The 27,382-nt window shown below is 30.9% G+C and overlaps 1 protein-coding gene across 1 annotated transcript in view; it reads right to left on the bottom strand.

Annotated features, from left to right (window-relative positions):
- Positions 1-727: 727 nt before the first annotated feature.
- LOC143072889 (von Willebrand factor D and EGF domain-containing protein-like) overlaps positions 728-27,382 on the bottom strand; it is a 46,594-nt gene continuing 19,939 nt past the window's right edge. Inside the window, exons 6-19 of the mRNA XM_076248031.1 lie at positions 22,727-23,001; positions 22,052-22,138; positions 18,792-19,175; positions 18,333-18,482; positions 17,871-18,074; positions 15,967-16,193; positions 13,159-13,516; positions 10,810-10,959; positions 10,265-10,451; positions 7,615-7,799; positions 6,376-6,627; positions 5,516-5,555; positions 2,835-2,937; positions 728-1,251 (exon numbers count right to left, since the gene is read on the bottom strand). Of these exons, the coding sequence (XP_076104146.1) occupies positions 1,035-1,251; positions 2,835-2,937; positions 5,516-5,555; positions 6,376-6,627; positions 7,615-7,799; positions 10,265-10,451; positions 10,810-10,959; positions 13,159-13,516; positions 15,967-16,193; positions 17,871-18,074; positions 18,333-18,482; positions 18,792-19,175; positions 22,052-22,138; positions 22,727-23,001 (2,819 nt within the window). The 3' untranslated portion in view covers positions 728-1,034. The remainder of the gene's footprint in view (positions 1,252-2,834; positions 2,938-5,515; positions 5,556-6,375; positions 6,628-7,614; positions 7,800-10,264; positions 10,452-10,809; positions 10,960-13,158; positions 13,517-15,966; positions 16,194-17,870; positions 18,075-18,332; positions 18,483-18,791; positions 19,176-22,051; positions 22,139-22,726; positions 23,002-27,382) is intronic.

The following is a 27,382-nucleotide window of genomic DNA, read 5'->3' as shown; positions in this document are numbered from 1 at the left end:
CGGTACAGTGGATCCAATGTCATTATATATATAGAAAACACATTGCCTTGTATGTGTATTTTTTGGGTTTTTTTTTTTGTTTTTGCAAAGTATATAAAATAGAGCAGGGAAACGTAGAATGCATCAAACAGACAACAACCCGACAGAGCAAAAAACAACTCATGGCCATCAATGGGTCTTGAACACAGCGAAAAATTTTCCGCTACCAAAGGCATGCTTTATCTGGCCCCTAATCAGGTATACCAGTTCCTCGAAATGCGCGTCACAATAAATTTCCAAACGTTTAAATAAACCAAAATTCAATTAAAAATACAACATACAAGATAAACAAAGCCAAGGGGCTCCCTCCTTTTATACCTTTAGTTAATATGAAATAAACAAACACACAGCAATACGCACAGTAAAATTCAGTTTAAAAGATGTTAAAATAGGTAAAGTTAGTTTTCCAACTCTCATCTAAAACGGATATTCCCTTATGAACTTAAAAATCAAACGAAATAAAATTAAGAATGGAAATGGGTATTAAGTCAAAAGAGGGACAAAAGATACCAGAGGGACAGTCAAATCCATAGAAACAACAACCCGAGCAAAGAACTGATAACAGCTGAAGGCCACCTATAAGCTCTTCAACGCAGAGAGAAAATATTTTGGCCTTGGCTCATCTGAAAATATGAATAATTCAAAAAATCAAATGTGATGTGGATTTGACAGTAATTACGACAAAAACTTGAATAAGAAGATAATTTATATATACATAATATTTTTCATATGGTGGTATTTCAACACAGTAGGCGAATACATTTAAATCAAATTAAATGTTCTTATTTCTATAGTGGAACAATATTGAAAATACGACAAAATGAAATGTACATGTATAGTACAATAATAATCAGTTTTTATTGGGAGATATAAGTTTATTAAGACATGTCCGTCTAGGTATAAGAATGTTTTAAGTAAAATTAATGATTGCAACACAATAGTATTTGATAATTGACATTAAACAAAAGTATATAGTAAGCATATATTCAGCTTCTTTAATTGTGAACATTTTTCTCAACTAAAAAAAGCTCAAATGGAGTTTTTGGACGCTTTTCTACTTCGTCTTTCAGCTGAGTGGCTGTTGTTTTCTCTCTATGTAGATGATCATAAACAGGAAGCGTATTTATTACAGGGGGGATATTACACACATTCAATTCATCATCTAAATCTGTATTTGTTTCGTCAGTATTTTCTTCGTATTGAGGCTTCTGTCTGAAAAATAATGTTAATAGTACCTTTTTAATATTAAAATTATGTCAAATACGGAAGGTAAATCTTAAAAATGATAAAATTGAAGGTCTTTCTTTCTCAATATAGATAATAATGAATATGTTTATAAAACAGTGTTAGAAGATGTCACTCCTGGTTCATATATTTTTTTTTACTTCAAATTGATTCTTAGAGAGTAGGGTTTCTATGTACTTTCGGTAAAATAATGTCATTTTCGTTGGATCTTTTTAAAGGATATTTCTACCAATCTTAAAGAATCACCGAAACACTTCGACAGACATGGGTTCAAGTTGCCCCCAGTCATAGAAAAAACATATAGCAAAAGTCTTTTAGTATAAGCTGTTATAGTTTCTTTACAATAAAGATAAAAACATGACCTTAACATTTGACCTTGACCTCAATATCCCCTTCTAATGAACCAAGTACTTTATATCCAAAGACTTTAGGTCATGATTTATGAAAAAAGAATTAACCCAATATATCATTATGTTGCTACTGATATGGTTGAAACTCCAACATCTGATAAAAATCAACCATTTTGATCTCAGAAGTTTATTTACACTTTGCATTTACTTTTTCCAATATGGATTTTTTATTCAATTAGTTCCTATTTTATTTTTAACATTTTTCCAAAAAGTGAGTTCTGCATGTGTACATAAATCATCAGTTGGTCAGTTTAGATATTCTTATTTGGGATTAATCTGGAATTATAATTGTTTACATGAAATTATGATATTTTAACACATAGTAGATTTTCTTCTTTTTGTAGTTTGAAAATGGAATATTTAATTTGTGTGCTCATTTAAAAAGAAGTCATATTTACACATTCTACTCAGGAAAATCTGATATAAACCATCAAATTATATAATATCGTTGTAACTATTAAAAAGTTGTTAATGTTGCAGCTTAAGCTTGGAGTCAATAAAATGTACTGGCATATCTGTTATCTTCAAATACCTGAATATTTTAGTATAAAGTTAAGTAATGTTTGAAATGCGGGTTCGTTTATTTACGGCCAAACACAAAAAAAATTCTTTTGGCTCTAATGGCTCTCCAGACATTGGGAGGTCAACTGTACATGTATGACATTAACTTCAACGTTGATGCATATTTGTTCACCTACGGCTACTTTGTGTCGTTTTCTCAGGTATGAGCAGAAATACGAACTTCGAATATTGAAATCAAATAAAACTCTTTTTTCTGCATTGTAGGACTTTCCTGTTGTCTGATAAACGCATTTAAGAGAAACATTGTTGTGGCTAATATATTTACTTGGATCTATACTACAAAGGTATGAATAATCTCAGTGAGGATGATGGTTTGGAAGGAGGTGTTTTAACTAGCTAGGATGGTTAAAGCATATCCATTAAACTAGTATTTTGAACATTCATTTACTTTTCATTTTTATGCATTAGAGCCTTATAAAGTTACGACCCTTTTTATTATTGAGTGATTTCAATATTTGTACATACCTTAATGATTGATTCATACAAGTGTTTATTTAAATCAAACGTTCACAATGTTCATTTAATTCAAAAGATACCTCAAAGTTTTGCTTGACTTACCTGTTATTTTTGTATTTGTAAAACTTAATCCCGATAATTAGTATAACAAGCAGTATGACACCAGCTAGAACTAGTCCTATAATTAAACCAATTGTTCGACCATCTGCAAAATTATATATTAGTCTAATTTAACATACATCATTGTTTTTATTCAAAGTTTAAATCTATTAAAGTATTTGAAGAGATATGCTAAGATTCGAGTCTATAAAACGGTGGTCTTTTTTATGTTTGAATATTTTGGTTTGTTTTAGTTTGACACCGACACCACAAAAAAAATCATATTTTGGCCATTTGCAAAATTAAACGGTACCATAAAGCAGCTCTCATTTAATTATCTCATTATAGACCTATTACATTGTTATCTTGTTTAGGAAAAGTTTTTACATCCATTTTGAATGATAGATTAAATATTTTTATAGAAGAAAATAAATTATTACATGAAAACCAAGCTGGTTTTAGGCATGGTTACTCAACAAATGATCACATATTTGCATTGTATGCATTATTTGAATTACTCTCTCTCAGAAAGAAAAAGCTACACTGTGCATTTGTCGATTTCGAAAAAGCATTTGACTTTGTTCACCGTAACTCATTATTTTTTAAGCTTGTTCATACAAATATTACTGGCAAATTTTTAAGAATTATACAAAATATGTATGAAAATGTAAAATCATGTATTAAGCATAACAATGAAACTTCGGAGATCTTTTTCTCTGAAATTGGAGTAAGACAGGGAGAAAATTTATCGCCTGTATTATTTTCACTATATTTAAATGATTTGCAATCATATTTAGAAACAAAATATATTAAAGGTTTAGAATCTATCAGCAAAGATGCTGAAAACGAACTTACAGTGTATTTAAAAATATTTTTGCTTTTATATGCAGATGACACCATTTTATTAGCAGAATCGGTTGAAGATCTGCAACTTATGCTTGATAATTTTTCACAATATTGTCTTATGTGGAAACTTAAAGTAAATGTAGAGAAAACTAAAGTTTTAGTTTTTTCAAAAGGCAGGATGTCAAAACACACAAAATTTTATTTGAATAATAATGAGCTTGAAATAGTTAAAGATTATAAATATCTTGGTATATTCTTTTGTAAAAGTGGATCATTCTTGTCTACAAGAAAGTATCTAAAGGAACAGGCAACTAAAGCTATGTTTGGATTATTGAAGAAATGTAGAAGAAATAACTTATCTATTGAATGTCAAATTGATTTGTTTAAAAAATTAGTAGAACCTGTAATATTATATGGATCAGAAATTTGGGGTTTTGAAAATTTAGATGTTCTTGAAAGTATACAGTTGCGATTTTTTAAAATTATATTGCACTTGAAGCAATCCACACCCAACTTTATTGTATATGGTGAGCTAGGAATATTTCCTATATCGATACAAATAAAGACGTATGATAAATTTCTGGTGTAGACTTGTTAGAGGAAATGAAACAAAATTTTCATCCTTATTATATAAATTGTTACATGTTTACTACACAGGTTAAGGTTATGAATCTAAATGGTTAAAGTTTATAAAGAATATTTTAGATGATTGTGGTATGTCAAATGTTTGGCAAAACCAAACTGTTTTTTCGTCATTATGGATTTCAAAGTGTATTGAACAGAAACTTAAGGATCAATTTATACAATTTTGGTATTCAGAAATGTTCAAGTCTCCTAAGGCATTGTGCTATAGATTATTTAAAACTCATTTTTGTTTTGAAAAATATATCTCAGAGTTATCACCCTATTATATGTACATCCTTTGTAAATTTAGATGTGGTAGTCACAGATTACCGGTCGAGACCGGGAGATGTCGCAATTTGCCAAGAAGCGAAAGAGTGTGCTCTCTGTGTGACTCTATGGATATCGGTGATGAATACCACTATATAATGACATGTAGCTACTTTATCAATGAAAGAATAAATCTGCTTCCCCCTTTTTGTCACGAAAATGTTAACATTTATAAGTTTGAACAGCTATTTGCTTCCAACAATGTAATTGTATTAGAAAAACTATTTAAATTTATTAAGAACGTCCAAGAGAAGGTCGTGCCTCCAGGTTAGAACTTCTTAGTATCACTTTATGTATGTATATGTAATTCACACATGCTATATAAGTTTGTATATTGTTAATATGTATATGTTCTCTGTAACAATTGTTTTAAGAGAATAAAGTATTCATTCATTCATTCATTCATTTATCTTACATTAATTTTATCATGCAAATTAAATTGTTTGAATATCTGAATAATTGAAAACTTACCCACCAAAAATGTATTCAATATAATATTTTATACTACTACATGTAGTTCTTCATATGTTATGAAATCCCCCAGAATTATGTTAATACTTTTAATTAAATTTTCACCATGTTGCTGTAGAACTCAAAGCTATTTCGAGTCTATTTGAATTGATATTTTCTGGTAATGTTTTTTCACGATTGCATTTGGTTCTCTTTTGATTTATGCTTTATATCAACAATGTATGATTTGAATTGTCAGAATTTTACATATATCATAAAGTCTCTGATATAATTTTTTTTTTAAATATTACTAACTTCATTGCCTCTTACATTATTCCATTAACTTATATTCATAGTTGCTATTTTGCGCTAGTTATTGCTATTGGTCGTATATTTTAAGTCTACATTTGGGGGATAAATTCTAAAAAATAATTTACCTGAATTTATCTTTGTTGCTGTATCTGTTTGACATGAATCCTTAAGAATAAATTGAGATTATTTGAAAAATTCAAGAACCTAACGTTATCTACAAGTAATATATATTTAACCTATATATATCAATATATATATATAACAAAATGTTATATGCCAGATTTAATTACATTTTAAATAATAAAATTACAACATAAACATACAAACGTGCAATAAATGTTTGTTCACTAATTGATGTTCATCATATCAAAACAAGAATATTTTTATAAACAACAATCACTCCGAAATGCGTTCAAGATGAAAAATAATGTTCATTCCAGCTTAGAGAACAACACTGACTCACGCAAAAGCAATTCCTGGTAAATAGAGTATCTAGTGTAGTATATATAGAATTCATAGAATCACTCGAAAAACCATCAAGTTATGAAGTCAGTGATGACAATATTTGATACGATACTGAACCAAAAGAAACTCCTACAGTGTATCCATTTCAAAAAGGTTAAAATCGACACCAAACCATTTTTTACGGTACAATGTGACTGTTTCAACTCTCTAGCGACATATTTTTATGGACAAATATTTTTAAATAACAGAATAATCGCCTTATCTGTAAAGTTACCCTAAAGTTGTCCTATGCCTTATTCGACACGTTAGCGAATGTATACAAGTCAATGTAATCAATGCAGGACACGCCTACTGTGATGCCATAACCGGTTAAGCGGTCTCAAATTTAACTAACTTTTGTTTGCATTGATTTCTATCTATTTATTTGAATATAAGATTAGAACAAAACAAAAACTACATTAGCCAGATTAACACAACTGATAAGTCTTATGTTTACCATACCATTTTATCAGCTACTTACCAATATTGAACATGAAACCGTGATGGCATTACATGAGTAACAGTTTTCATCATATATAATAATAGTAACTTCCTCTCCGAACGTTGACCCGTCCAATGAAAAGCTAAGATAATAGCCTTCTGCCATAACTGTATTGCTCAGATCTCTTTTTATCCCCGAGGAGGCAAGCTGACAAGTAACCATATACGGATTTCGGTATTCTGCTTTCAGTGTTTCTATTATTCCGCTGGAACGATTTTGGTTATCTATTATCTATAAGAAAAGATAAAAATTACAAAACTACTGGAAAAAAGTGATAGACAGAATTTGAAACAAAAAGAAAAAAAGGAGCATTTTCTATTAATTAAAAAAATGAGGAAATACTACTTGTATGTTTTCTGCATTCATCCTAATTTCTAGTATATGATAGAGAATATTTGGTAATATGTTGGAATATTGCATAATAGTTTTTAAATTTCCCATATATTGAGATATTCACATACAACTTCGACTTTTCTTGTCATTCGATGAAAAAACAAATGCAGTGAAACCACTTGCTTAAGAGATATAAGCTTCAGGTTAAAATCTATTTAAGATAAAAGATAATCAACAATTAAAAATGTAAGGTTAATTAACATCACTAGTTGAGGTAAGGTTAACATCTGTTAAAGAAAAGGGGGTATCAGTAAGATAAACAGGGCTAGTAACGGACTACTAATGTAGATTCTATTAGGGAAGTTAAAGGCAAAATAAATTTACAAATGTGTCACTGTTTCGAGTAATTTCTTGAATGCCTAACTCACATCAATTGTCAATCTCTGTTCTTTATATATGGTAATTTCATTGTAATCTTAACGCTTTAGATCGTTGCAAATTATCATTTTTTTACAGAAATATTGTTAGTATATAACAGAGCTATAGGATTTGAATTGGCCACAACTGTGATATTTACGATTGCTATGTTATTTAAAACATCAATAATGCAGTGATACTTATTCTTGAACCTTAATCTGCACTTGTAGTACATTTTGTTATATTGTAAAGATGAAAAGTAATAACTCAAAGCATAATTTACATTCTTTAACTCTCCCCATCTAAACAATGTGGTTGTACCAAGTTCGGAGCTTATAATGCATTGTCGTAGTGTGTTGTCTTTAATATTTGGGTTTTTTGTTGTTGTGTTGTCATAAATCAGGCCTTCAATGATAACAGAGAGTGGCTTTATATACGTAAAAAAAGATATAAACATAATCTTATCACCTGAAAATGTCTTCGTTTGAACCATATGTCCTCGGTGTCGAAATCACCGTAAACATTTGTTTTACTACATTGCCGGGTTCTGGTTCCACATCTACCAGCATCAGGAAGAGTTATTCCAGATGGAGGTAAATTGTTAAAAAACGAACAGTCTAATCCGGTAAATCCATTTGTGCATTTGCAAATTCCTAGTTTAATACAAAAGAAGGTAATAGGTAATTAATGATCAAACAAATCCTTGCATGCGCCTGACAAATGATAAAATCAAAACGAAAGCGTGATAGACTACCTCAATAAAGATAAAAAGCTTGTAACGAACTACTTGTATGTACAAGAAGACCCCTTAAAACAAGCCTTATTAAACTCCCTCTGAGATGGCGATACAGATAATAGGTATAGTCAACAAATTCCTGACTACGAGATGTAATATATCTCACAAATCCTGTGTTCTTTAATGTTACCAATTATCTCTTTCTAGATTACACGTTCAAGAAATTCACGAAGTTTTTTTTAAAGATTTCTGTTGAATATTTGTAATTTGTCATTAACTAATTATTGAACTGATTTAAACAGTCAGCATAACATCAAGTCATGCGATATAAAAAAAAAAAAAAAAAAAAAAAAAAAAATGAAATCCACTATTATTATAAGTGCTTGAGGCGTCAGTTCCTACCCCCCCCCCTCGACTGTAGTAAAAAAATCCTTAACTGAAGTAAAATGTGTACCAGGGTTTACACTATGTCTCATACGATAACATCCGGACAGTCATTATGTATTTGTTGAGTTTGTAGAGCTTTTAATTATGTAAAAGGTTAGTTTTCAGTAAAGAAACCCAAATTCGATCTGGAAGTCGTCACTATGACCCTTTTTACAAAAACTCATTGAAAACTGTTGTGTCTATATAACACCAATACCATGTTAAAACATTTTTTTAAAGTTAAAAAGCAATCCCGAAAGTCCAGCCTCGAAATGTTAGGTTGACTGGATCTGTAAGTCAACTTTATTGACTGATTTGAATAAATTGCACTCCTGATCTGCAACCGTACCAAAAAGACTGTATAAGTAAAATTGTCTAGTGAATCACGTAACGTTGGGGAAAATGGTCCAGAAACTCCACCTGTTATTCATCACTATTACCTATTATGTCATAGATCAAAATCTGCAGACATGATAAAATAGATTCGGTCAAATGTTTGGCCTCAGGTCGGGCATGAGTAACACTTTAGGCCACAGCCAGTAGAAGCACAGGCTAAATAAAAAATGTAGCATACTTTTCTATTATAGTATGAAATTCAAAACAGTGTAGCTGTGGCCATTGATTGACCCATCAAAATCATCCATTGACTGGGACAATTTACGTGAACGTTTGTCTGTAACAACCACTGTTCATGACGTACCTACGATAGACATTTAAACGGTGGGGTCACCAAAGGTTTCTTAACGCCTTTAATTATAAAATAATTCGAAAAATTAATCAGGAATAACCTTTGTGTTTTGATTTATATAATTGATATAAATCAAAATATCGTCTTATTTCTGATTAATTTTTCGAATTACTTAATTAGGTGTTGAGAACCTTTGGTGACCCCTTAGTTTAAGTGTCTTTAAAAGTACATAGTGAGCGTTGGTCGTTACATACAAACGTTCACCTAAATTGTCCCAGTCAATGAATGATTTTAATGTGTCAATCAATGGCCACAGCTACACTGTTTTGAATTTCATACTATATGATTAGTGAATTAGATACATTAAAAGCCGTTATTTCTGTAAACCAAGACAAAATATACGTAGGACTCTTAAGTGCAATGGGGACGCTAAAGTACAATGGTCACACTTAAGTGCGATGGTTTGCGCTAAAGTGAGATGCCTTCATACGGTAAAGTCCGATGGTCTGCGAAAGTATAGACATAAGAAACGCAGTTTGATTATGACGTTAAAACGCCCGAATTGTTAAAAATTCATTAAAAGGAAATATAGTATTTTGTGACACCTAAATAACCTTTTTAGAAATTATTACTAGGTCAGTCTTCTAAATTTAAAAACATTCACATAACACTACCTTTAAATCGTAAATCTCATCACATTATATGTTATATCATAGCATACGAGCTTGCAAAAAGACTTGTTTTTAACATCAATGTTATTTCATTGTTTTAAGCCCTTAAACCTTACTCTATTTTTCCATCGCACTTAAGCATACCATACCGTCGCACTTTAGCAAACAAACAACCATCGTACTTTAGCGTGAGTCACCATCGTACATTAGCGTAGACCATCGCACTTTAGCGTGACCATCGCACTTTAGAGTACCATCGCACTTTAGAGTCCTACATATATAATCAATCAGGATCTGTAGGTGAATATGTTTTCCCTTTTTTTTGTGCGGTTGAATGGTACAAACTAAATTTGTATTTAAATTGTATTCCTATGATAATACAAATAAGAAACATTTAGAGACGTTAACTTAAATTACCTACGGGAAAATAGTAAAAACAGTAATCTATCATAACGTATATCGTATATTCTGTAAGCATTACATTACTTAAAGATATTTTTCTCCACCAGTAAGTAAAGTTATATTTTATATGTTATCTCCAATTGTATATAAAATATATCAAGCCTAAGAAAAATAACCAAAAAAAATCAATGATACCTTTTTCACAAGTCCCATGACCACTACAGTCATTCTGACAGAGTTCACTTGTAATGGCTTCAGATAGGGATTCTCTAGATCCAGATTCTGAGCTGTTTCGCAATGATTCATTTCTTGATATCTCAATGACACACGATGAAAGCATTTTATCGACTGTCATCATCATTAGCGTTGTATTTCCAGATGCCTACGAAAAAAATGTATTTATCATTATTTCAGAATAACCATATTCCTACAGAAGCAAAAAATCGTATATCATGAAACTTCTAGATTTGTTGTTGCATGTTTGTAGCTTCAAGTATGGAGTCATAAACATGATTCATGACATGATTTCTTTTTCGATTTTTTTTCCTCAATGATTAGTTATCATCTATTATGAATCCATGTATTTGTTGCGCCAGTCCGAAACTCAAGCTCCAAAATCTTGTGTTGATTTAATGAATTTTTAATTATTTGAAAGTTATAGTTATTTCAAAGCATGCAATATGTACATGTATCTACATTAGATAGTAAAAAATATATCAGGAGATGTTTTTCTTCAATACCTTGATATCTTCAATACACGACGTAACATATTCTTCCGTAAATAGGTAAACATATTCTTTACATTTAGATAGTTGTACATTGTCATCAAATCCAGTTGTACACGCTATACGGGCTTTTTCTTCTGTCCAACCATCTGTCCATTCTGGTTCCTGTAAGCATGCAGGAAAGTAAATGTGTATCAAGTTATTAAAACTATTATATACAACTTGCAGTAAAATCACCGCAGACACCAAGTATAATTGTTTTACGCAAGGCACACATTTCGTTCAAATAATACCCAAAAGTGACTCGCGAGTAAAAAGACGTTTAAAAGGCCAACATCAGTAGGATATATTACAGGGATAGAAAATACTTAGTTAAAAACAAAACAACAACTGTAAACTGCTAATTTATAAATCGTTAACACTTTATGACAAAACAGAGGTGCTTACTACTGCACTGGTGTTACTCTTGTAGATCAAAACCTCAAAAATCAAGAAAGTTCTGCTGGAATTATTTTACACAGATGACTTAAAAATAAATACTTTAATGGCGTTATCTGGTCATTGGTTTGTTTTCGATTTATGAGTATGAATGTCCCTCTGATATGTTTTACCTCTCTTTTGTCATTACTAGAACTCGTCTTTTTCCTGGTATCATTGTCAAGCAAATACGTTTTCGAAATGAGCATAACTAAACATGTGGTTGCGTCCGATTTTTACTTTTATTATAATCTTTAAAAACCTATATCTATTTAAAGTTTGTACTTTGATTACAAGCGTGTATATGTCGTGTACAAGTTGCGATTTTGTACAGGTTATAATATGTACAAAAATATTGTACATGTTATAACTTGTATAATGCAAAAATACAAGTTATAACATGTACAAAAGTACCTCATACATGTTATAACCTGTACAAAATATTGCTTAAAAATGGTTTTAACTTGTACAAAATCGAAAAATAAGGATATTTTTCTATTATCGCAACAGATGATATTGACCTCAATAACATATTCATAACTTTTGTATTATTCCTTCATGTTAGTGTGTTTTCTCCTTTTTTGATACTGTAATGTCCAGGGGTCGGTAATATTACGAAGCATTCCTTAGACCTGTCATAAGATATATCTTAGGACATGTCTTATGATCCTCTTATGACTACCTATGGACATATCTTTATTTAATGAATTATAATGGTGAGTGTCCACTTTGAAGGCAATAGTAAAATACATTCTTTCTACTTGACACTAAAAGACATAAGAGGATAGCCAGGATAGATGTGTCTACAAATAAAATTGGGAATTGAAATGGGGTATGTGTCTAAAAGACAACAACCCGCCCATGGAGCAGACAACATCCAAAGGCCACAAATACATGCTTTCAAAGTAGAGGATATATATTTAAAACATCAAAATGACATTCGCCTCATGCAATGATCTTATAGTTTATAAACAAAAATTGAGTTATAAATTTACATATGTCATGCTGAAGGCCAAAAATGTAGAAGAGTAGATCCAAAGATATTGATAATGAAGCATTGTCCAATGAAAACTATTTCAGCTCTCTCTTGCTTTTACAGAGTAAGCATATAAGACATTGTTTTAGTCTTTGCATGTTATAAAAACGAGAGGGAGGAGTATTTCCCAAAATTATTTAGAGTCGTTCTTAAATTTTATGGAAGAATTTAGTTACTATATAGTATCTAATGTAATTGTCATTGAGGAATGCAAGCTTTTAGTGAATAGTTTCACACTTATCTAAGCCATGATGGACTGCATGAAACATACAATTACATGAAAACACATTTTGCCAACATAAGTCATGAAACATATATTTCTGAAACTTTGTGATCATTGTCCTCTACAGAAAAAGACACGTTCTGGCCTATTTATTGTTTTTCTTTATGCATTGGTGAATTTAAATGTATATTTTACTTCATTAAAATTTATTTTAAATTTTGTACAAGTTAAAACCATTATTAAGCAATATTTTGTACAGGTTATAACATGTATGATGTACTTTTGTACATGTTATAACTTGTATTTTTGCATTATACAAGTTATAACATGTACAATATTTTTGTACATGTTATAACCTGTACAAAATCGCAATTTGTACACGACATATATAACTTGAGATGTCTATGAAAACATGTTATTTTGTACTTGTTTTGTTATAATAATTTTGACGTTATTGAATTGTTTTAATTGTTGATACTTTTTTATCATCTATATATTTTTTAAACTATTGGAAAAAATGATAACAATTTTTCAAAATGATCTTTTTGTGCATCAAATTAAATCCGGTCTAGCAATTCATTGTTTTGTATTAAAATGACAGTGGAAAATTTAGATACTTTCTACGTACTGGTCTGAAAAACTTTGGAACAAAATCCGATGCATAACGAAGAATAGTTTCCTCGGTTATGTCATCACTATCTTCGATGCTTCTTTTTACTTTTCTTGTTTGTCTGTCTTCTGAAAAAATAACATCTCTCTTTTTCCTTGCAGGAGAGCATGATGAATAAAATGATGTATCTAAATCAGTCGTGGTATTATAGCAACCTTCTAAGGGCTGTGTTAAGTTGCAGTCAACTTTGTTGAAGTTTTGAAACGAAGAACTGTCACTCAAAACCTCTTTACAGACGCAAAATGGTTGAAGATACTCATCACTTAAAAATCCTGGATCAGCTGTGAATAAACTCTCGGTTGAATCTTCTTCAATACTTTAAAATTTTAAAAGTTGAAAATCAAACAATTTAAAAATCATACAAATCAATGTGTATTCGATTTATGAAGTACAAAAAAAAATATCTAAAAGTTTCTTTCATTATATTCACTCATGAACGATTACTTTGGTATGACATCACATCTGTAACATAGTATAGCTGCAATAACAATGACTTTTATGAATGTGCAAATTGGATAGCGACAAAACGGGAATATTTAAAATACTAGAAAGTAAGACACCAGTAGTTTACTAATGTTCAATTACGATCCCGCAAATGTAACATGATTACAACAACGATATACAGAGAGGCATACAGGAAGATGGTCGCTCTAAATGAAACCACAATTGTATGTCGATAATGAGCATTTAATATGAAATGTCAATATCAAAAAAGAGAACACATGTACAATATAATATTAAAAACAAATTTTATAAAATATAAAAAATATGAAAATAATTCATTTAACCAATATGATAAAACCATGCATTTGACTGATTGGTTCATCTTATATAATTAGAGCAGAGTAGGGGCATAAAAATCGCCCACAAACATGGAAATAAAAATAATAATAATAATAACCAGACTATCGAATACCGATTAATTCATGTGATTACAAACCACATGAGAGGAAAACCAAAACATTACAAACATTTACACCTTTTCAAATAAAAAAAAAGATTTGATTTCACAGGATTGAGGTAGGGGAGAAAAGCGGAAAATCGACGAATTAAATTTTCGTGGGATAACATTTTTTTTCTTTGTTTATCTAAATGAAGGTGTTGCCAAAAGAAGACTTTTCACTAGTTGATCGGCTATCAATCTAAAACAAGAAACCTGCTAAAACAATAGCAACAACCATGGCTGTATTTAGGGGCCATAAATTTATTTATGCTTAAAATGAATACCTGTCTCGTCAATCGATTTAAAAGAGAAAACAAGGTTGCAAACAATACATAGCTGCGCTCGTCATTGTTAAACAGATACAAATTTAAAATACATTCATTTCATTTCAGAAACTTATATAAAAACACAACAACCTAAGAGGCTATCTTAATAGATATAACCATTTACCAAAATGGCATGGCTACTGCTCTAATCACTTTTGAGTTAGTGTCCGTATACCAGAAATCCCTCTTTCTTATGAATATAATTTCTTATCTCGAAAACTTAAAAAAGAATTTATAAATCAAAAGGCATCTTTCATTTACAAATATGAATAATTGACCCAAGTTTTATGCAAATAAGTAAATGCGTTTTTGTGTAATGTCCAACATGTTGACTACGGACAGACGGACATCGGTATACCATAATGCATCCCGCTAACGAGCGTATAAAATTGGAGCGAGACTTGATCATTTGACAGAGTAAGCGATTTTTTCTATGCATGCAGATATCGCCTTGCGAATTCACGACCAGTCTAAGAAAGAGAGACGAAAGATAAAAAACGGGATACACTAATTCGTATTAAAACTGACACCACCATGGCTTAAAAAAACCTCTAACAGACGAACAACAGTACAAAAAACACTACATTAATAACTCAAGACTGAGCAACACGCAACCCACCAAAAACCGGGGTTGATCCTAGGTGCGCCAGACGAGTTAGCAAATAATGCTCCACATCTGGCATCCATCGTGTGACTCATGTTAGTACAATATTGGTGATAGTTTTTATTAGTAGGGTCACATTCGGGGAAAAGAGGAACGGGATTGTAGTTACGATGATTGGGATAAATCCGTATTTTATAACGACGGCATCTGTAAATATCACCGACGGCTCATTTATTATCATATTAAAATTAAATAACTGGGATTGATATAAAGCGATATTCAATTCTAACTCGTTATGAAATATATAAATATCAATGATATTTCTTTTAAGAAAAAAGGTGATGACGACTTGGTTTTGATATCGTCGGAAAAGAAACTACTATCGAAACACCCTGGTATTTCAGTATTGTAAATTGTGTTATCTTACCGTAGCATCAATGCGGTGAATAGAAGAGAGATGGAAGAAATTAAAGGGATATTCAAATTCAAGCGTCGAAAATAAACTGACAACGCCATGGCAAAAAACACAAAATACCGGAGTTGATCTTAATTGTTCCGGATTGGTTATTAGATTCTGTATTTTTATTTGCTGATGTTGCATGTATTTAAGTATTTAACAGCTTAACTAACCATGTATATTTAATGAGCTTGAATTTAAAATGTTGATACAAATGGTTCATTATACGTCTTACAAACAAGCAAAATAGTATGCTTATGACTGCAACTTAAATTGAGTTTAGGATACATGTCTTATTTTGTTAACTTAAATTGATACGAGTGAACACCATACAAAAACTAGCTCGTTTGAGTGTGTAATCAAGTTAAACTAGTAACTTCACCTTATACACGATTGTAAAGAAAATATGTCCACACCCCACGTCGAATAAACTTACTTCCACGATTTTATAAATGTACTCTCATCTACAACATGTCCAGTGTCGCGTTCTAAAAAATCGTCATTTTTGCTTCCGTCCCGACTTAAAAATCCACATAGTCCTTCTGTTTGTTCTATGTCCAGTGCTGAAGGTTTTATTGTGACGTGCCATACCCAGTAACCTGGAAACCCAAGTATTCCTTTTCCAATTTTAAACCATATTTCTGTACCAGTTGGAAGTATTACCTACAAAGAGAACACACATATTCTTTAGGAGTGAACATTCAAAGGAAATTCAACAGAAAGTCCCTCAACAAATGGCACAATCAAAAATTGAAACAAATACTTCAAAAAGCAATTATGAATGTAGTTGTTTCTTAGAAAAACAAAAAAACAAAACTGGAAATCAAATCAAACACCTTTGGAAAAAGTAATGAATTAGTACTTGTTTTAAGTAATCGTTGTTATTTCTTTATTATGAATGATTTATCAATTCTGTTTTAATGTATTGGAACATAGGTCGTCCAACTTGATACCCTGCTAAAAAGTTCTGACTATAATGAAAAGATCTGATCGATTATCTAATTTAAGAAAATATATCAAGTTATACCTTTCAAACATAAATATAGCTAAAACTTAAGGTGTCATGGTAAATTTCAATTTAGTAGTGTTTCAACTGTAAATATTTGCAGTTACAATGTACATACAATTAAAACTGCAAGACCAACCATTGAAAGAATAACAGGTATGATATATAAATAACCGTTATTCTGATAGGAAAATGTACAAAAGTAAATCACTGAAATTAGTACATTCCAAATTTGATATGGGACCTTTTGTTTTCCTTCGATTTCAGTGCATTTGCTTGTTTTACTTTTTATATATAATTCAGTTTATTCGAACAGCTGAAACAAGACGTGAAATTAGAATTTTATGTTTAAACTCAAAATAAATAATACTAAACAACTATTATTTCGTTGACAAGGTTTATAGCTTTTCAGCCGAAAATCGATTTACTGCGTAGTTAAACAAAAATGCAGAATTCCAAGGACAAATTCTAAACGGAAAGTCCATAATCAAATCAAAAATGTACAACTGAAGGAAAAACAACTGTCACATGACCGGAAACAGGCATTTCCCTAATTAGAAAACGGTTGATAAAACCACACCATAAGGCAATTAACAAAGCAAAACTGCAAAGGTTAATATTTTACAAAGACAAATAAAATAACCTTATAGCACGTTTTTAAGATAATAAACAACGTCAGTACCTATAATCTATACTAGTAAACGGTTAACTATTTTATGAAGTTGTACAGGATACTTATCAACAAGGTCTCGGTATCTTCCAATGAACTTGTTTATAAAAAAGACAAGATGTTTTGTTTTTCATTACCGTGGTTCAACATCTTTCTGCTCCGACACTGTTGACATTTGATCAAGCCTGAGTAGCATCTACTAGCTCTTGAATACCGAATGAATTGCGTAATATGTATCACATATGCAGGTGCAGTTATCATATTGGTACTAAGGTGGTGGGAATGTTCATTTCAAAATTATAATCATCTAATTTGTTATAGATTCTAGAACTGAGATGACTGCTAATGTAAAATTTGACGTGCAAGTGTGAAAATGAGACTAAAAAGCCGTTGACTGTTGTTCCTTTTACTTCTAGTTCTAGGGAACATATTTATGGAACCCAATCAGAAAAGTTTTGATTGTTAATGGGAAGAATATCATCAATATATCTGAATGGTCAGCCTTCTGTTTCTTTTATGTAGCTTTTCAGCTTTTATAAAGTTAACGTGAAACCTCGGATTGCATTATTTTTAACAATGTATAAACTTTGTGCTTTCAACAATTCCAACTATTGCTGACACTCTTACATCTAAAATTCAAATGTGTTAAATCAATATTTCTTACCGTGTATTGTGTTCCGTGTCGTTTTACAACCATATTTTGGTCATCACAGTGGCGAAAATTAACAAATGGATGCACACGACCTTGAACAACAACATTATGGGAGACTACATCACTAGTCCTAACAACAAACAGAGAATTGTGGCTACGTATCGCCACACCTACATTGCAGGTACCATCCCAACATGCTGTAGACAGTGTATGAACCTAAAGTCAATAGAAAAGACAAACATAAATATAAAAAATTGGTTTGCTTGTTTGGTATTTCATTCGATACATTTGTTTTCCTTTTTTATTTTCAAAGAATGTTTAATTGAGATTTTAGCTATAGCTTAACTTGAATTGACCAGATTAAAATGTATTTTTTGTTAAATTCTCAGACAAGTTTTTAATGTTTGAATCAGTAGGTTTGAGGTCATTTTAGTTCTAAATATTGAATGTTACAATTTATACAATTATACATACCCAATAAGGATTTCTTTTATGTCGATATAACACATATTCTCCGGATATAGACTTTGAGAAATATGTCCTGTCGAATGTGTAATATCTAGGATCACTCCATGTTTCGCACTTAGCAAGTTCAATATTGATGTCTTCGTCCTTTATTCGGATCTAATAAAAGATTATCGAAATTAACAAAAAAAAGAATATATTTATATAAAGAATAAAATTTGGGCTAAGTACCGGTATTTTATTAAGTCAAGTATTGGAGATCGCTGGCATTTTATAAAAGGTATTATTTTTTTTTTTGAAAATAAGAAAAAAGATTATATCAATCATTTGATTGCGTTTACATTTATATTGGGGGGGAAGGTACTGTGAAATAATAGTGTGTGTTACAGTCAAAGAAAACATAATGCCATTGTCTACAAAAAATAATGTGGTAATTGGGAAAAATTATATAAGATAAACTATACACACCTGAATATTAGGAATTATAACATTGTCCCACGCATGAGATGGATCTTTCCTACTTAACTGATGTGTAAGGCGAATGTTAGTAGTTCGCACACTTTCTGTGTTATATACACTGTCTACATATCCGTATACGACAATATCATTTATTTTATTCCAGTTATTAGCCGGAATTTCGACTCCACATGTTTCTCTTTCAAATGCAAGGTCGCCATTATCTATTGAACCATCACAGGCATCTGAATTTTTCGTATAACTTGGATAGCCTATTTTGAACGTTTCTTTACAATTATTGATTAACAAAATACTTGTACAACCAATGGGTACTGTTGATGACACAGTAAATGTAACGTTACTTCCTTCGGAAACCTCGTATATGTAGTTGTCTGGCTGCAAATAAAGACAAATAACACATTAAAAAAATCAAATCTAAACTTATTTTACAAAAGCAATACAGCCAACTTTTTCGTCGTTGTAGTAAAATAAATTAAATATTCACATTACCTCCTGAAGAAGATCCTATTTAGTGTACTTGTTGCTCTACATAAACGGTCTTTTGATCTTAAATTAAGTGATCACATAAGTAAACTTTAACTTTGCTGTATGCGTTGTATACTGTTTGTTTGTTATTTGTGTTATTATATATATATTTCAATTTTTAACAAGAGTCTCTGAAGTTACTGCTTCCCTGATCTAGTTCATTTGCACTTTCAAAAATGGACACTCTCCAACATTGAACACCAGAATAAAATTCATGACAAAATCTCTTTTTCTTGTTTTCTAGTTAATAAACAATCCAACCGACATAAGCCTCATCATTAATGCTTAAATCGAAATATACTTTGACAACGAATATATGAACAAAGTTGAAGATACAGATATAAGATGGTGTGGTCTAAGACAACTCTCCACAAGAGACAAAACAACGCATAAATAAACAAAAACATGTCATCGTACGACCTTTAACCACGAGGAAAACCAATATCGCATAGTCAGCTATAAAAAAAAAAACAAAAAAAAGAAATTCAAATCCCAAAATTACAATAAGTATGCTGAAGATGGCAACATTTATCTATGTTTGAGGCAAACAATTCGTAGAAGTTCGACCCCTAATAAACAAACAAAGAAACAAAATTGAAAACAACTTTTAATTCGTGCTCAAACCAAAAATTTGAAATCCAGGATGTATAAGAACCAAAACAGTTGCAGATTGATTGGTACCTTTTTCTTTGGTGTGTCAACATAAGAGGGCTGACTACCGCAAGAAGTGTCTCCGAACCAGTGTTTTATTGTAAAAGCTCATTTAAGATACTAAATGCGCTTCTGATATACATAAAACCCATCAGTGGTGCTCAAATCAAAATAGTAGGGAGGTCAGCACAAGTACGAAATTGAATAGTATTGAAATTTCGAAATTCTTAATCGTTGTCTCTAATAATATTAATGTCGTCTGAATTTCTGGGAGTACACAATCCTTAGTATTTCAATTAATTCAACAAAACTTTGAGAAATACGTAAAAAGTCAAAGAGCAAACGTTAATCTTTGAATCTTTTAAAAAGATTGATTAACAATAACACGAAATTTTAAATCATTATGGTGCATCGGAAGGGTGAACAGATCCTGTTCAACTTGTTTCATCCTTTGAATGCATCATGGTGAGAACAAACTTGAAGATCAATCTCACTCTCACAATGTGAGTACACATTGACGAAAAAGGGAGACGGTTGTGGATACGACAATTGCAAGATATTCGTTTTAATCTGTGGTACAGAGGTTCGGTAACTTTACCAAAAGAAACCATTGTTTTTAAAGCTTCATTGTAAGCAGCAATCGTCTATCAATAGAACCAAGCCCTGGATTGTCATCGTTTTGTCTTCAGACATAAACATGGAATTTTGAATAAATAAATAAAATGTTAATGTCACCTTCAGAAAATTCTTTGTTTTAATTACAGAGGCCTTTTAAAAAGTAAGATCTACTCTTTCTTATTCTACTTTAGATGAGAGTAATACCGGAAACAAACTTTAAAGTTAGCTACTTTAAGGCTAAAATTAGAAGTTAAACGTATCAAAAACTGTTTATTTATGGTTATTTTAAGGTTAAACTGACAATTGAGCTGTAAAGCATATAACCATAAAACAAATAGACGATTAGAGATGTTTAAACTGTGACAAAATAAGGTTTAATGACCACATGAGTTTAACAGATTAATAAGCTTGTCAAATATGAAGGCCTTTTAAATTAATTTGATTGTATTCAGTGTAATTAAAGTGTGTATTTTGAAATTCTATTTTCATTTTATCACTTTAAATGGTGACTTATTGGTTCATTGGGCCGGGTGTATTGTATATGTATTTATATTTTGTACAAATTTATATACTTATTCTGATTTACACATGTCACTATAATAAACAATGTACTTACTTACTTACTTACTGGTATGACTTTTGAAAGTAGAAATATAAATGAAAAGACGAACAAATACTTACAATATAAATATGCCATGATAATTAAATCATTAAAGAATGGTTTTTAATTAAAACCATTTTTCGCCCGACAAATTAAGTAAATTGGAAAATACTTCAATGCTTTTATTCTTGAATTCAAAAGACAACAAAAGTAGCTTATCATTTCTTTTTCCTTTGTTCCTTTTGTCAGGCATTTTCAAAATCATTGAAGAATGGGGAGCGAAACACAATTTTTAATAGGAGAAGTTTTTAAAGAAAGTTTTTCCAAATTAGATAGAGATTTATCTTGTGCTTAAATGCATGTGTTTTAATTCTATATAGTGGCGAAGATATCATAAAAATAACACATACTATTGTAGTGCTTTTAGCTTCTTTTTAGTAGTTGTCTAACTACTATCAAAGAACTCGTATGAAGCATATGAAAAAATGAAATGTCTATTTTGGAATAATACCACATCTGCCTGTTCTTATATTTTGTTTAAGATGTTTGGTATGAGGGAGCCAACAAATATTTTAGATATTGACATCTAAAGCTGTATTGTTTTCGTTTGAAAATGAAATATTGACTACAAAATACATTCTATTGTTGATATGCAAATAGATGAGGATGGCATTTTTGCACCAAATCCAATGCCAATTTGTTTGGGTTTTATGTACTCTATTTGATTTTTAAATCTACACGTGCACATTATAATTGATGCAACAAAACTACTGTAAGCACGTCAACATAAATTGAATTATAAAGTCACAAACTACGATAAACACGTGAACGTAATATTGTAATTTCGTCAACTTACAATTACTCCTGCTATAAAATTTGCACTATATTGATGAGGACTTGGTGTGCCATCGACACTTTTCCTTGCCCTAACAGAACATTTTACCTGCAAAGATACATTTGTAAATTAAAAGAAAAGAATGAATGAGAGACATTGTGACTGGCAGTTAAAAATAATATTTTGCTTTCATTGTACACGGGACTTTTTCTGCTAGAATTGTGTATAAGATTAAAATATAAAACCATGATATGAAATGACGATGACGTCACCTTTCATAGTAATTGTCACAAAATTAACCCCGTAAGAAATTTACTACAGAAGGGGTGACCATTTAACGGTGTTTAACCGCTCATAGTGTCTTTTATTTACCTGAAGTGCGATAATGATTGGTAAAATTATTTGCCCTATGTTTTTTTGTGTTATGGATTATGTTTATTTATCATTTAATACAAGGGTGTTTTAACGAATTGTGTCAGGTATGCACGACCTTTCTAACAGGCCTTATCTGACCATGTGGAATAAAGTGATATGAATTTTTAAGTTTATTTGCGAACAACATGATGTTGTTTAAACGATAGCTAGCTTAAGGTTTAAACCATGCAGTTCAGTTCTTTTATATGGGATATATCTGGGATGTTTAATCTTGTATAGCCTAATCGTTTATAACAAGGAAAAGGTAGTGGTTCTACTTACATACATATTCATTTTGTAGTTTTGAACCCAGTGTTCAGGGCGGAGCCAAGTTGAATCAATATCTTGGAATATAACATTTTCAAATGTTTTCACGCTGTTTTCATTGATGTACCAATATATAGAGTAAAAATATGTTTTTCCAACCACATCTACAAAACTGCATTTGAAGACAGGTTCTAAATTTGGAGAGCTTTGACCTAAAAATTCAGTAATAACTGAACCTTCTTCTCTGCTTGCTTCTACGTGGATTGAAAATACGTCAGAAGGAAAGTCAACTGAAATGTATAAATGCGCTTTGTATATTTTCACATTTTGAATAAAAAGTACAAGTCAGAATAAACTATTTCAATAAACCTAGGCATACTGTACACAAATTTATTGCGTCATTTTTCTCAATTTTTCAGATTTTCTGTTTATCAAATAAGGAAATTGGAGAGAAAAAAAAATCTTTTATAAATATAAATCTATACGCAGGATGTTGATCTCATTAATTTTTATTAAAATTTTGGTAATTTTATGATTTATAACTTTAAACTGGCATGGTACGTATAGTATAGAAATTTAATTTACAAATTGAACTTATAAGTGACATGAGTATGCATCAGAGAAGGGTCCGATTACTTTTAATGTGAATGATTAAATAACAACAACTTTGTCAATCATAAGATTGAATTAAATTAATGATTTTGTTTTGGGTTTTTTTTTTTTTTTTTTTTTGGGGGGGGGGGGGTCATATTAGCTGATTGAATTAAGTATTATAATAGGAAATTAAACAGGATTACATCTGATTACAACAAATTTAAAAACAGAAAAAAAAAAGCATTTGAACTATGTTTATATATACTGTAGCATGTTATGAGAAAGGATTTTATTTCGATAAAATATTCTACATCAAGAAATGCCTGTACTTAGTCATGTATATGACAGTTTGTATCCATTTATTCGATGTGTTTGAGCTTTTGACTTTCCATTTTGAATTTTCCATGGAGAACAGTGTTTTTGTAATTTTACTTTTAAAAATGTTATTAAAAGATAAGATTCGCAACATATATACATGAACATTTAATTTATTACTGGTTATTGCCATTTACACTTTTCCATTATATAATTAATAGTATTATAGATATTTTGACTTCGATTAAAAAAAGATTAGCAAACTTTTAAGGTGCTTTGTTATTGTTTTCTGATATTTTAGAGATTATTTATGCATTTCAGTGATTTAAAACACATATCTTAAGCTGTAATAGTTTTGTTTATAAAAAGTCATTGCATTTACATGTTATTATACAAACCAACGTTTGTATAATTTAAATTACATATTTGGCACAATTTTTGTAAGTAGATAGTTCTCTTTTATCTATTATCACATTGCCCTAAGTACAAAAATGGTATTTAAAGTAAAAACAACCTGTAATAGGTGTCTTCATCTCCATTCAAATGTGACAATTAACACAATATTAACTAAATGATTATAGTTCATGCTCCGATAAGTCAAATTGTTTGGCTGAGCGTTAATTATTTTAGATATTGCTAATGTATGTTTTTCAACGGTTAATCAATATATGACACTTCAAAAAAAAGTCTATTTATTATTATATGTTAATGAAACGTAAAACATGAAGAATAAAGGCAACAGTAGTATACCGCTGTTCAAAACTCATAAATCCATGGACAAAAAACAAAATCGGGGTAACAAACTAAAACCGAGGGAAACGCATTAAATATAAGAGGAGAACAACGACACAATACTTAAATGTAACACACACAGAAACGGACAAAGCATGAGACAAAATCCCACGATAATAACAAATATAACATCAAAACCAAATACATGAATTTGGGATAGACAAGTACCGTGACACGTCTTATCGAAATGTGAAATTACACTCAAAAATAAGAGAAAACAAACGACGCAACGTTACAATGTAACACACACAGAAACGAACAATAATATAACAATGGCCATATTCCTGACTTGGTATAGGACATTTTTAAATGAAAAAATGGTGGGTTGAACCTGGTTTTGTGGCATACCAAACCTCGCACTTTAATGTCAATGTTAAATATAACATGGAAATGACAACATAATATTACAGGACTACAATACAAATACAGTGGAGATCACTTCTAACCTCTCATTAAATCTGTCAGGAGAACTGTTCTAGAACAGTACTTAGAACTGTCAGCCTGACACCTTTTAGTCAGTTCTAGGTTAGAACTGTTCTAGCTAGTTTCAAGATGTGATTGATTGATTCACAATTACTGTTTTTCCATTGCAATGGAATTCTCGACTCTGTTTTTCGAGCATTGTACACGTAATCCCTTATAGTAGGAATAACTTTTTGCGTAAGATATGGACCAACGAGGTCTTCATATTTTCTTTCAATATCAGTAACCTTAGTGGAAAAATCTACCGTCGTATCTGAATTCATGTTAATAACAGTTTGCATATCATCAGCAATATTTTGTTTGTTGAAAGGATTTTTTTCATTAATAACATGATATTTAACGTTTTGGACATATTTTGAGTCACGTGGCTGATGTTCAGATTCAAAGTTATCAGTGAAAATTTGTTTAACTGATTTTCCAGCTTCTATTTCAGATCTAACTTGCGATTTAGTATCAGGTGATGTTCTGATATATTCTTGATTTGTCAGTTTAGCGTTACCATGCTTGTTAACTACTTCAATAGGCTAAGTTCCTATGTACTCTGCTATGGCTTTATTCATTGTTTCCAATGAATGGCCAGGCATTTTATCGAACCAACTAATTCATTGTTCTTGATAGGAACAACATTAGATGTGGCTTCGTAAGGTAATAACAGTACACACAATGTGGAACATCAAATGAGATTAACGAGTCGCGTGTCCTCTGTTTTATTGCTACAATAACATCCAATTAACACCTTCAACTTTGTACACGCGTCAGACTATACAATTACACGCGCCAGAATATACAATCATTGTAAATAGTGAACACTAGTCTTGTTGAAAACTCAAAATTGTCATTAATTTCCTTTCATCTTCAATCAATATGCATAAACATGATAAATATCGTTTAATGAGGCAATAAACAAATAAAAAGATGAAAACATTCACATTTCAATTTTCTTTTCCTCCTGTTTGATTTCAGTTCTTTGTATTTCACAATTTGTGTTAATATTTTCAGGACAATGATGCACAAATAATTCATTTTGCGAGCTTAATATATATTGCACGAAAAGAGTTTTAAAAAACAAATTATAAGATAAATAATATGTTCTAAAACGCAAGGAAAAGTAATCTCATAATACAATAATTAAACGTAATACTGGCTGTTATTCATAATAGATGATAAAATATTATGTAAATAATGTTTCATTTTTTTCTATCAATTTTAACTTTCTTGTCGCTAAAATTATTTTCTTTTGCATATTCTTTTAATATTTATTGCAATAATTAATTTTAATTAAAAAAAAATGTTTTCTTGTCGCTAAATAGTTTCTTGTCGCTTCTTGTCGCTAAAATAATTCTTGTTGTCGCTTCTTGTCGCTTGTTGACGCTTGTTGTCGCTAAAATTCTTGTTGTCGCTAATTAGTGAGACCACTAGCTAGAATTGATTTGGTCAGTTCTACCTAGAACTGATTTGGACAGTTCTACCTAGAACTGATCCTGACAGTTCTACCCTAGAACTGATCCTGACAGTTCTACCCTAGAACTGATCCTGACAGTTCTACCCTAGAACTGATCCTGACAGTTCTAGCTAGAACTGACCAGATATTTGGTCAGTTCTAATTCTAGAACAGTTCTACGGTTAGAATTGATTTCTAATTCTACGGCTTGAATTGATTTTTATAAATTCTACGGCCAGATTTGATTTATAAATTCTACGGCTAAAATTGATTTATAAATTCTACGGCTAAAATTGATTTATAAATTCTACGGCTAAAATTGATTTATAAATTCTGCGGCTAAAATTGATTTATAAATTCTGCGGCTAAAATTGATTTATAAATTCTACGGCTAGAGTTGATTTATCAGTTTTAAGAACACTTTGCCTTAATATAAAGGGTTGGGTAAAAAAGCGATTTAAATTATATAGTTTGCTATTTTGACGGTTTTATTTCAGATTTATAATCGGCAAGACTTAGTTTAATAAGTTTAAACATATTTATTTATAGTGGATTGGGAAACAAGTTTTGCAACTTATATTAATCCCTTTCCACTTTGCGGGTGCGAGTGCTGCCTTGTAGCGGTATTAGCCTGCTCTTTTTCGAAATCTACAAGGGTGTCTTTAACGTGCAAGAGATATGGCTCTCTCTTAACACGGGTCAGCCATTTATCGTCCCCTTCCGACGGACTATCATCGTTTCCTCGAGACCATACTCGCAAATGGTGTCAAGTGAGAGCCGAAAATTCAGTTCCTGAAATTTTCATCCCAGACGGGAATCGAACCAGGAACCTTTGTGTAAGTAGTCCGATGCACTAACCACTACACAACGGCTCTCTTAGCTAGACTTAGCTAGGCAGCAACCATTTGATTTTCTGGGGGGAGGGCTATGGTTTGTTTCCAGTTTTTGGTGAAAAAAATTATTTGTTTTGGACCCTGAGAAAAAATAATTGTTTGTTTCATCCTCAGCTGCCACTATATGTAATGCTAAAATTGAAAGAAAAAAAT

The sequence above is a fragment of the Mytilus galloprovincialis genome, chromosome 4 (assembly GCF_965363235.1).
Source record: "Mytilus galloprovincialis chromosome 4, xbMytGall1.hap1.1, whole genome shotgun sequence".
Taxonomy (NCBI): Eukaryota; Metazoa; Mollusca; class Bivalvia; order Mytilida; family Mytilidae; genus Mytilus; species Mytilus galloprovincialis.
Note: the sequence above shows the minus strand (reverse complement) of the source record. Positions and strands in the feature narration are given on the sequence as shown.